Below are 12,203 nucleotides of genomic sequence, written 5' to 3'. Positions count from 1 at the left end.
TGCTGAACAAAATGGTAATCGCCGCATTCAGCTGTAATACACGTCAACTTGATGCTCTGCTCACGGATGAGCATACAAAACTATTAAGATAATGACCTTACGTGTGTAAATATATTTTTTTCTTTGAGGGGGGGTCTGCCCCCAAAAAACAGTTTTAAGTCCTGAGAAAGTCAAATAAGACGGTGTGTAAAGCTACACTGCCCAGCCAAAAAAAAGTAACCACTTTGATTGAACTAGGCCAGTAGGTAAGGACATTCCACTGGATAATAACTGAAGTATAAAAGAATGCATGACTGAAGTGATGGAGACCATGTTGAAGGCAAACAAAAAGAGGAAATAACAGGTCAAATCAAGCAAATCCCCCTCTCAGATTCCACAGCAACCAGAAGAACATAAATACTGGCTGGTGATTTGATTAATCAGCTTTGTGATGGAATAAAAAATGCACAGTGCATTTCCTTAGCTGTGGATGAGTCTACTGACACCGCTGACATTGCTCAGTTGCTGGTGTTTGTGAGTTTTTATGATGAGGCAAAGGGGGAGTTTGTTGAAGATGTGTTGGGCCTGACGAACCTGTGATTTCAGTTCTATGCAGGACATTAACAGTGTATTACAAATGAGTAAAACAAACAGTCATCTCCCAACATCTCTACAGCAGTTCACCCAGCAACCCTCTGGTATCAAATAATGCCCTTTCGCAAAATAGCTAGCTAGCTACTAGCTAGCTAGTATTTGAAACACTAACAATCAGAGAAAATCTGTTTCTGGTCCTCAAGTGGAGGCAAGCATTTGACTAAAAAACAGGGTTAAAGAGAGTCTATTATTAGAACCATCACGCTGCTGAAAGATTTGTTATATTTGTCAAGTACTCCATTTTATCAAATAATTACATTTTAAAAAGTGTAAACAATTATTTCCTGTATTTATATTCAAATATGAAAACACATTTAAAATCAACAAACCAAATCTTTACCATTAAGTCACTGTGGCTTTGTCTTGCTTTAAAATATTGGATTTACATCAAGCAACTATATTGTTTTTTTAAGAAAGTTTATTACAGCTTAAGGAAAATTTGATTTATTTGTAATGCCAGTGACATTAAATTGTATGATGTTACACTTCATTGCCAGACAAAAGTTGATCATCCTCCGTCCCAAGTTTGAGCCTTAAAAAAAGTGATTCAAGAGATTGTAATATCAATTAAGGCCTTATTTACGATCGTTGTATTAAATGCCTTTAGAGGACTTCAAGGAACCCTGAAAAAGATATTGTACAATAACAAAAAAAAAAAACATACCATCATTTTTTCAAACAGAGCCAAGATCTCCTTTTCTGAGGTGATCTTTGATGAGAGATCCTCAAACTGATATGAGGTGGATGATGAAGCAGTGGACCAATCATTGGCATTTGGTTTAGGGTGAGATAACGGTGGCCGCTCCTTTTTACTCCCTGGGATCCGAATACTGGCGAATCTGTCCAGCTGAACAAACAATGAAAACACACTTCAAAACATGAAAAGTACAAAATAAATGTAGTGATAAGTACACAGAAGATGCAAAGTGAACAGAAATGGTTAGATATTCAGAACAGATTAGCAACACTATTAGTTTATTAATGAGTAGGAATGTCACAATACCAGAAATTAACTAGTTTACACCAATACCAGTGAAATTCCACTATTCTCAATACCCATTTAATAACAGGGTAAAAACAACGAAAAAAGAGATTCCATGTACTTTAACATACACTTCTTTATTACTGCTTGTCGACTGAATTTGTTAAGAAGTTATACAGCTCATAATTCCCTCTCTATTAACCATTTTACATTTACAGATATCTCCTTCTGAAAACGTTATTTATTCCAGTATCTCAACAAGGTCATGTTATCATTTACATTAGCCTCATATAAATGTTCAATAAATAGTTTGAACACAACCTCATGTTTGTCAAAAGCACCTCTATTCACCGGCAGCTAACAGCTAACGTTGAGCAGCTTTCCTCCTGCTGATTCAACAAAGATTTGTTGAGGAAATGTAGCATTTTAAAAAGGAAGAGTAGGGTGTCCCCTAGTTGCATTAATAGTGAGTTGTATGCGTCACAATCGCTGGTTCTATCGTCACAGTTAATCTGGAGCCCTGATGTATTTATGGCACATTTCTAAAAAGAAAAACCGCCCCTTTTTCTTTCTTTTTTTTGCATTGACTTGGTTCTGGTAGTATCGTTTCTCATGACATCCCTTATAATGAGTTAGAAAAAAACTTATATTAGTATAAACAAAGAAAATACAATACACAGAACATATGTTAAACATATGATGAGCAGAGCACTGCCTAGAAAGTATGTAGAGTAAACCGTAACATTAGTAGATGAGACAGGCAGTCAGTGTTGTTCTGTGCCGTTAATACATCCAAAGTCAGGCACAAAAGACCAATTATTTCAAGCAGATTAGATTACTTTTAGTGATGTTAGATGTTGCAGAGACTGACAAGAGAATAGAAAGCGTCAACTTCTCAAATCTTACCACATCATCTGTGATGTTTCTAAAGGGTAAGTGCTAAAGGTGGGGAACAGAAAAAACAAATCAGGAAACAAAAATAACCTGCATTAAATGTTAAACCTACAGCAGCCTAGAGCAGATTACTGTTATTATTTTTAAAGAGACATCTTTGATTGCTCACTTAGTGAAAAGTGTTGGTTCTTTAGACTCTGCATTAGAGAATTAACAAGGTCATGTTGTGGTGTTTTAGGAGAGAAGGATACAATAAAGTCTGAAGGGATAAGGACCGGGAACTCTTGATGCTGTTTTGTCCCCACAATGTCACACTCATACAAATAAAGACAAATATCCTTTAAATTGCCATCTATGGTTTAACTAGATATGATGTTAAGGTATGCAGTGGCTATCAAGGCTTTGTTTTAATGGACCTAATGTTTGCCAGCTTAGTAAAGCCTAAAGTACTGCACATTCCCCAGGGGCATTTACTATCATCACCAAGCACAATGGGTGGGTGCCAAATGTCCAGACAAAAAGCTAAATCTTCTAGCTACACCCAGCAGGGCAGTTTAGCAAATGATTCAACATATGTTAAAATGTCTCCACCAGATTGACATGGTGGACAACATCAAGGGGACTAAATAATTATAGAACTACCTAAAAGAAAGGCCTTCTCTAACAAGCTCCTTGTTGTAGAAGGGGAGTGCCTCAGTGCCTGCCGAACAAGTTTGTCTGCTTTTTCCTAGACTTAATGTTCAAGTTACCATCTGTATTTCAAACATGTGTAAGGAGTCAAAAAGGCCAAAGGAATGATCCTAATAAGGAATGGTAAATCAATACAGAAAATATTGAATTTCAAAATGTTTTCATAAAATGAAATGCTGAATGAAAAACTAACATGGAAAGGTTACATTTTCTTCAAGCATAACAGCAGACGGTACAGAACCTCAGATAAATAAATCAATACACACCAGTGTTTAATTAATATAAAATGGCCGGGTATAAAATGTGTCAGCCTGTCAATAAGCCATCCCCCTAATGAGTGTTTCCAGATTAACATCGTACAATTTGGTTCAAAATGTGCTTGAAAGCAGACAGAGAGTTGACATGGGAGAATATTAATAAAATGACCCACCATAGGAATTAGTTGTCTCCACAGATCATTTTGACAATTGTGCAAACTAATTGGACACAGCTGTCAAACTTTTACCATCAAATGCCCACAGCTTGACGAACCAGTGTAGTGCACTGTACTGTATATGGAACAGCACACAAGCTTAACATTAACTGTTCTGAAGTTATATTGCCATATGCTTAGTATTATATAGTGAGTTTGCTCAAAAGTAAATAATCAAGATATCATGAAGTACATGAAATAAAAACGAGCGTAAGGTTTACATTAAGCATATAGAGTGGGAAATGAGGACGTGTTATTTCACACATCTCTACTTCCTTTCCCCTACACTTTGTGGGTGATAAAAGGACAAGCTGACTTTCTTAACACTTTGCCGAACGTCATCATTATTGAGCTTTTCAACCTCATGGAAACAGCCATCGATCGCAATTGGATTTTGGGCAACTCAACAGCGACCTAGAGAGATTTAAAATCATGTCTCTGAAAAACTGAAACTCAAGACAAAGGCTATGCCGCTGCTGATGCTTGTTTCATTTTAGAACTACATCTACTAGTTTGACAGCTTGGTCAAAGTGTCATGTTGCACTGGTCAAACTCATTTGAATGTGGTTAACGTTTTTCAAATGTATGCAAAAAACAGACCACATCCATATCACCGCATCACTACAACGATACACTGCACAACTGCTTCTCCTGCACTCCATGGGACATGAAAAGAAAACTTTTTCTTTTTTGGTTAGATTGCGTTGAAACTCCATCCGACGCTGTATATGGAGGAAATGTGCCGTAAGAGCATAAAGGCCCTGACACACCAAGCAGTCACCAGAGGACTAGCCGACGCTGAAGTCGGCTGTTGCCTGGCCGTGTTCTCCTGCGTTTTGGCCATGTGTCGCACGGGAACACACCGCACCGACTTCAGTGCGTGAGTGGCAATAACTCTCCTTACCAGCAGGCGGCGGTAGTGTGTATTCGTCATTCAAAAGAGGCAACAACCGGAAGACAGAGAAGAAGAAGAGTATCTTTTCTCCGTAATATCATACAGAGCTGGCCTCTCCTGGATCAAGGTGATGAGCAGGTCTTCGTTTGCATCATTCCAGATCGCCATGATGAGATGAAAATGAATAGCAGTCTGTGTGTGCCTTCTTAAATCGTTTGTTTACGTCCCTCACTTCCGCTTCGCTTCTCATGCACTGATTTGCTAGCTGAACAGCCAATCAGAGTGATTATTTGGTCCGACTGCCAGACCCGATGCATGGCCGATTCAACATGTTGAATCGGCCATGCATCGGGTCTGGCAGTCCAAATAAGGCGTGTCACGGTCGACGGTGCGGGACACACCAACCTGACTACGGCGCCGCGAATGCCCGACAGCCTCTGACGGCCTCTGACTCCCAAAATCGGGTTGGTGTGTCAGGGCCTTTAGGGAACGTAATGCTAGAAGGAAAAACAGAAGCTGACAGCTGGAGAAAACCTCCCCCAACAGCATCCTTCAACAACTGAACTTCTAGGTTACTTGTTGTCTCAGTCCTTTCACTGCTAACGCAAACAAGTGATGGCCTAGTCCAAACAGTCAAATAAACCGTAGCAGTAACTTAGTCCTTAGTTCCGGCAGGATTAATGCAATGATGTATGATTAGGACATAATGCCACGTAGATTTTCATTTTTTTCACAATTGTTGCTACTTGTTTTAAACAGTCTAACCCCAGGCTAATCAGTGCCTTTTAACAAATACTAACAAAACATAAAAATACCATTGTGGATGCCCTGAAGTCAGCTTTAGAGCCAGTTAATTAACTAGCAACGCTTTAGTGTTTGTTCAGATTATCAAGATCTCACTATTGCAACTCTTTTCATTAATAGACTAAATAGGCTGGCCTGACCACAGTAATTTGTCAATATCAGTAAATTCATTTTACTTTCAGCTATCACCCTGTTCATTTAATTAAACTCTGATAACATCTTTTTCAATTAACTGGGAAAACTAATTCAAGAGAAAATGCTGATTTATACAACATGGCGCATGCTTTCCAATACTGAAATAGATGTAAAAACAGAGAAGGGAGGCTTCATGGAGGTTGGGGAAAACAACATTAAAGAATTTCAGACCAAACCCAAAACTAGACAGCATCCAAAGAAATCTCATTTTGAAAACATATTTATAAGGGCAATTCCACAAACCTAATAGGGTTGTGAATTATCATGACAAGGCAAAAGCGAATACCACAAAGGGCTCCCCAATGGATGAAACAATAGTGCTTTGTCATCCTAAATACCAGTGTAAAAAACTAAACCTTTAAAAATAATTGCCTTAAAATAAAGATTTAAATGAACATTTCCTGTATAACTAGAAATCCCCATTTTCTTAACATAAGGAGTTCCTTTTTCTCCATGGTTCGGTATGTTCTAGGGCTAAAAATGTTATATAAATATCATCAAAATTTCAAAATGCCCAACATTTGTTTTCTAAACTTACAGTACATGGAGATTTGTTGTTTTACTGTCCAGTAAAAATGTTTAAGGTTAATAGAATGTAAATTGAGTGTGTCACATTCATATAATGAATTCCTTTTGAGTTATTTGAGCATGTACATTCAGTAACATTGCCCTTGAACACTTAACATTTTCCCCAAACATTAGTTGTATAGAACAATGATAATAAACGCCCATTAATGAGACCATAACATTTTATTAGAGACAACTGTTGAAAATGAACAGTCCTTCTGACCCTTTTTAACCTGCAATTACAAAAGGTCAAAACAGCATATCATTAACACCGTGCATTTACATGTCTTCTGTTCTATTTCTCTTTAATTTGATTATACTCGGCTTGAAAATAGCCACTGAACATAAAGTGGCTTTTAATAGCTCATCTACTTTCGACCAATTGCAGTAAATGTTGTGGTATTGCAGTGCCCCCTATTGATATGACTAAAATAAGGAATGCCCTTAACTGTTTTAGTATGTTTTATAATAATGGTTTTAAATCATAAATGTTGTAAGACAGACCAATCTAAAGACTGTAACTAAAGGCTGTACCTCAACAGGTACATGTATTATTTAGTGAGACTAAATAACAAGATGTCCTTTGGTTGAGTATTTCTGACAGTTAATTCTATAGAACAAAATGGTGAGTAGTTAGACATTCAAGGCTCTCTGGGAGGCAACATGGTCTCAGCTCAGTGCCCTGCTTTTTGTCTGGTATATCACAAGGAGAACCAGAACAATAACTAAAAGCCTTAAAATGTGTATTTCAGCTCTTGTAAGGATGTGTAGCTTTTCTCTCTTGTTGACAATGTTGAAAACAATCTGGCTAGAGTAAGCTGTCTATACTTTATCCAAAAAGAAATATTTATATCGTCATTTATTGTATCCATCATTATTACGGTATTGTAACTTATTTTTAGTGTGCATAAAACTAATCAGAGTAAAGTGATTTATTATTATATTTAAAAATTGATTTCTAATAAAATGTTTTGTGCATTCATTCTGAACAAGTAAACCATAACGTTACTTTAATACACATGTAGACATAGGATAATCTACATTGCCAGTCAATCTGAATGCTTTAACACACTAGAGCTGATGTATATGAAAAAATGAAATAACTTTTATTATGAGTTGGCTCTATATAAAAATGACAAAAATTGTTCTGACATGAACCAAAACCAACCAGACTTTTAAGTAGCACTTAACTCTTATTGCAGTGGGGATGGTGTTTCTATTAGTGATAGTAAATGATAAGACTTTGGGATAACAGGCTGGATTGCAGAACCATTGCTGCGCACACCTTTTACTACGATTGTAGACTAAAAATCTCTGAATCCCATCAACAGGGTATTAAGTTGTGTGAGCCCTCTCCTAAGAATGGGGTCAAAGGAAGGTTGAGCGTGCATTAAGTAGATCTGTGTCATACACATGTCTCCTGTCTGACAGGTGGCTCTGTGTGTTGCTAAAGGAAGTCTGGATGCTTTGAGAAAGAGACTGCTATAGAATAAGTCTAAATAGCAACCAACACCTCCCTATATCGACCAGAATAATAAATCAGACATTCACCAGTCAGACACAATGTTGGTTGGTTTGTGATAGTAGGAAGGACATGGATTAGTGTAATGGCTAAATCCTGTGCTAATTTTAACCTTTTGATTTCCTACATGCAAATTCAACACAGTAATTGTAATTCTCAATAAAAAATGATAAAGTAAAAGATTGCGTTGAGTATGAGCTATACTGAACTGTAGGCAAGATTATTCTTTGACAGATCATATGTCAAGTAAGTACACTAAACAGTGAAAACACTTCCACCTCAGTTCTGCAGCTTTAGCTGTGAATTGCTCAAACTTAATCCAGCTGAATATCTGTGTTGACATAGTAAGACATATAATACATTAATACAGAGTCATTATGACATTATTATGACATATTTATTATGACATTATTATGACATAATAGCACATTTGCACGTGTTCGTGTGTGTCTGTTAATTCCACGGGTAGTACAAATGACGTAGAATTGTTGACATGTTCACATGACATCATTTGGAAAAAATGAAATGGTTTCCTACCCCCACCCTATTGTAGTTGTACACTAACACATCACTGCAGTCTTCATTTACAATAAAATAAAACACAACATACGTTACAGTTTAGTCTGCCATACTTACAAACTTTGGTTTGCGGTCTCCATCATCGTTTAATGTGTTGAGGTTGGAAGAGCCTTTCTTCTTGTGAGGTTTACTGTCTCGTCCGGAAGTGGGTTCAAACCGCTGATTATTACTATCCATGATTTTGACGTTACGTTAATGATTTCTCCACTAGATATATATAGCAGATTTCCAGCCTTGATATGTGTCTAATGCTCGCACACACCCTAAAAGTCTGAAGGACGCCACCCACAAAAGTGCCTACATTACCACTAACGTTGTAAACTCTGGGTTCAAATCACATCGGTTTGTCAAAATCAGAGACGTCCATAGGGATATGTTCACTCTCAACCATAGAGTGGTAGAATATCTCAACACCGCGTTTAGCTAACTAGCTAGCAACTTTGCTAAACTATCACTCCCTGGCTGCTTTACTTAGCGCTAATCCAATTTAAGGACTGTCACGTAATGCTTGAGTTTCCGCGAACAGAAAGACTGTTGCATCCAACGTACCGTTGGTGTCCTCTGAAAAAAAGATCCGTACAGTAATTCAAAGGTCTATACACATTACAAACTGTAGCTGAAACGTTGGCTGAATAAATTATGTTGCAGATTTTTTTTTGACAGACCCGCGCAATGAGAATGTCAGCTGAGCGTGTTTGATCTAACCAATAGCATCCACTGAGACACACACATGGTATCGTCATTGGCACAGCCCCCTCTGTATACGGTTGAAAATACATTTGATTGGCCGTATGGAGCTGTCAATCAGTTGCACTTTGTACAAGGGTTGTTCGCTATACACACCTGGGTCTCCCGTCGGTGTGATGGTTTTTGTAGCCTGGGTCTACCTTATAAGCAGTCATTCCTGTAGTGCCGAATATAATTTGCAGATTTAAATTGCATTACAATGTATCAATTTAGTGAAGTCTTTTAGGAATCAACCCACAGGCCACATTTTCATTATTGGAAGCAGCCAAAAACAAAACGCTATAATCACAAAACGCTTCAAAGTAGCCTACACATAGCCTATAGTAATTGTATTGTAAATATATTTACAATAAAACACAAAGTCATCCAAAGAAACGCTAGAATTTGCATTATTTTGGAAGCCATTCTTAAAACTATAAAAAAAAAAATTGGAAAGCTTAATCTAATGTTGCATGTGTATCAAGTCGTTCCATCATGTCAAAACATACATTTCCCTGAAAGCTTCAATCAATTGTGTGTAAGTCATAAAAGGTAATAAAGGCTGCAATGAGAAATAAATTGGTTGATCAAATAGCATTACTTACTTTTCAGATGATTAACAGATGATTTTGTGTAGGCTATAGTATGTATTTTAGAATTTGCTTTACCCTCTTCACCATCCTAACATGTGTTGTGCAGTGCTCTAAAACCCTAACTTCTAATGCAAGCAATTATCTGAAGTGTGGCTTGGAAATGTCTCTTTTTTTTAAATAACCAGGCTGTTATGCTGAAAACACATTACACTGATGCTGTTGTTCTGTGTTTGGCCATTTTAAAGTTAGCCTCAAGCCATATCCCAAATACCTTGTCTGATGCAAACAGCAATGATGTGATGTGATGCAACAAACAGACACTTTTGTGAGAACCTTCTCATGTGCTCTACTCAAACAGTGAAAATCTCCCTCAACACACACAGCATCTGAGCATTTTTCAATGTAAAGCCAATAAGGAACATCTGTGTCAATCTGTTCTGTATCTGTTATTAAAGCTCACAAATTAGAGAAATTAGAGAAAATATTAATTGTGTGGAAAAGGACATCAGTGATTGCTCTTGGTGCGTGTTTTTTGTAAGCTCATATTCAGTTGATGTTGTGATTAAGTAGTTATGCTTAATCATGCAGAAATGTCTTCCTGAAGACTAATGATGTTAATAGGATAAAATGTCACAAGTAATAAACCTTTACACTGCCTTTGAGCTTCCAGACAGCTAGAGGCTTGCCAATCCTTCTTAAGACCTCAGCACTGGATTCAAATTATAATTAGACATGTGTACTCTACTGACAGTCACACTGTAAACTACTGTTTGATTGAAAGTATCTCAAAAGAACATATATTTGCCACTAGCAAAAACAAGAAGTCCACACTATGGCTTCTTAACAAACAGGTTGCAGATACCTTTTAGCTGTCATTCACTATGTTATATTTTGAACATTCATTTTTTTTAGAGGCAGAGCTGTGATTCAGTTTAATTATGCTTCCACAATTAGCATATCATAAATATGTAAATATGCAATTGACTGGGACACATTCTCACCAATGGGTAAACTGACATAATACAGAAAACTGGCATGTACATTTAGAATAAATAAAACATATGCTTTGTGTGTTATTAGTTTGAAGTCAAATGTCACTATTAAATAAAAAATTAAGTTATAAAATAAAAAAAAATGTCCTTTGACTTCAACCTTTTGAAATCTTCTTATCTTTCAAGACCTTTATTCCTTGAGTCCCTGGATGGCTGCCTGCAGTGTGTTAAGGCTCTTCTTCCATATCAAACCTCCCATTTCTAGGTAAGATCATTGAAAACGTAGTTTTTCAACAGTTGAGTAATTTCTTGCATTTAAATAACTGTTTCGATGTGTTCCAGTCAGGCTTTCGTCTAAACCACAGCACTGAGACTGCTCTTGTAAAGGTCTTTAATGACATCCACTTAAACACAGACAGTGGCAGAACTTCAGTGTTAGTATTATTAGATCTCAGTGCTGCGTTTGACACTGTTGACCACAACATATTACTAGACCGACTAGAAAACTGGGTGGGACTTTCGGAAACAGTTCTAAATTGGTTTGAATCCTACCTAAAGGACAGAAACAACTTTGTTTCTATAGGTACATACACATCTGAGTTGACAAATATGACAAATGTGGGGTTCCTCAAGGCTCCATCTTCGGGCCTCTTCTCTTTAACATCTACATGCTACCACTGGATCAGATAATGAAAAACAACAAAATAAGTTACCATAGCTATGCAGATGACACACAAATCTACGTAACAATTTCACAAGGAGACTATGCTCCAATTCAAACACTGAGTAAGTGCATTGAACAAATCAATGACTGGATGTGTCAGAACTTTCTCCAATTAAACAAAGATAAAACTGAGGTAATGGTTCTTGCCTTGCCTTGCCTTGCCTTGCAGCCAAAGACATGCCTTGTGGCATCGTGCCTTGCTAATCCTTCCAGACAACAAGAGATATATCCTTCCAAATCACTCAAAGAAATGCCATGGGGATACAAATCCAGAGGCAAAAATAATACAAATGTAAATGTTTGTGTATTGATAATAAAATTGATCTTTGTTATTTGAATAAACAGAAAATCCATCGCCTTGAGCTTGAATGTTGTTTTTTCATAATTGATTATTGTGTGCTTTATAAGAATGAGTATTTCAAGACAATATGTTCATAACATACACAATTACAAATACAAGTCAAGTACAGATTGTTTAAATAAAGTCAATTTACTCAAATAAAAGATCATATCACATTGTGAAAGTTTATTTTGTGCATAGGTTTTTAAAGAACTTACCTTACATGTTTATGTATTTATACAACCAGTCATAGTCTGTTTGCTTTACAACAACATTTACATTTTAATTCAGTAGTTCTACTAATAGCAACCACAAGTCTAAAGTTGTATGCAATGGATGCAATGAAACAACGTTGAATACTCTTTTTGGTAGCAATTATTAATCAGCTGTTCCATATGACAGAAGAAGAAAGAAGAACATCTTGTAAAACCTGTACGGTGGGAAAGAAGTTTCTGTCTCAACAATTCAGTGTGCAACACTGCCATCCAGTGGTCCCAACTACAATTGTATAATCAGAATCCTGGGTTTTATTTGACTAGTCTAAATAGTAATACTTATACTACACCTTGCCATGTGTCCCCAAATAATGTGACAC

At 36.8% G+C, this 12,203-nt stretch overlaps 1 protein-coding gene across 1 annotated transcript in view; it reads right to left on the bottom strand.

Annotated features, from left to right (window-relative positions):
• Positions 1–8,912, bottom strand: part of LOC117441035 (protein diaphanous homolog 3-like) — a 188,885-nt gene extending 179,973 nt beyond the window's left edge. The window contains exons 1-3 of the mRNA XM_071206648.1: positions 8,291–8,912; positions 2,522–2,554; positions 1,298–1,480 (exon numbers count right to left, since the gene is read on the bottom strand). Of these exons, the coding sequence (XP_071062749.1) occupies positions 1,298–1,480; positions 2,522–2,554; positions 8,291–8,410 (336 nt within the window). The 5' untranslated portion in view covers positions 8,411–8,912. The remainder of the gene's footprint in view (positions 1–1,297; positions 1,481–2,521; positions 2,555–8,290) is intronic.
• Between the last annotated feature and the right edge of the window lie 3,291 nt (positions 8,913–12,203).

The sequence above is a fragment of the Pseudochaenichthys georgianus genome, chromosome 3 (assembly GCF_902827115.2).
Source record: "Pseudochaenichthys georgianus chromosome 3, fPseGeo1.2, whole genome shotgun sequence".
Taxonomy (NCBI): Eukaryota; Metazoa; Chordata; class Actinopteri; order Perciformes; family Channichthyidae; genus Pseudochaenichthys; species Pseudochaenichthys georgianus.
Note: the sequence above shows the minus strand (reverse complement) of the source record. Positions and strands in the feature narration are given on the sequence as shown.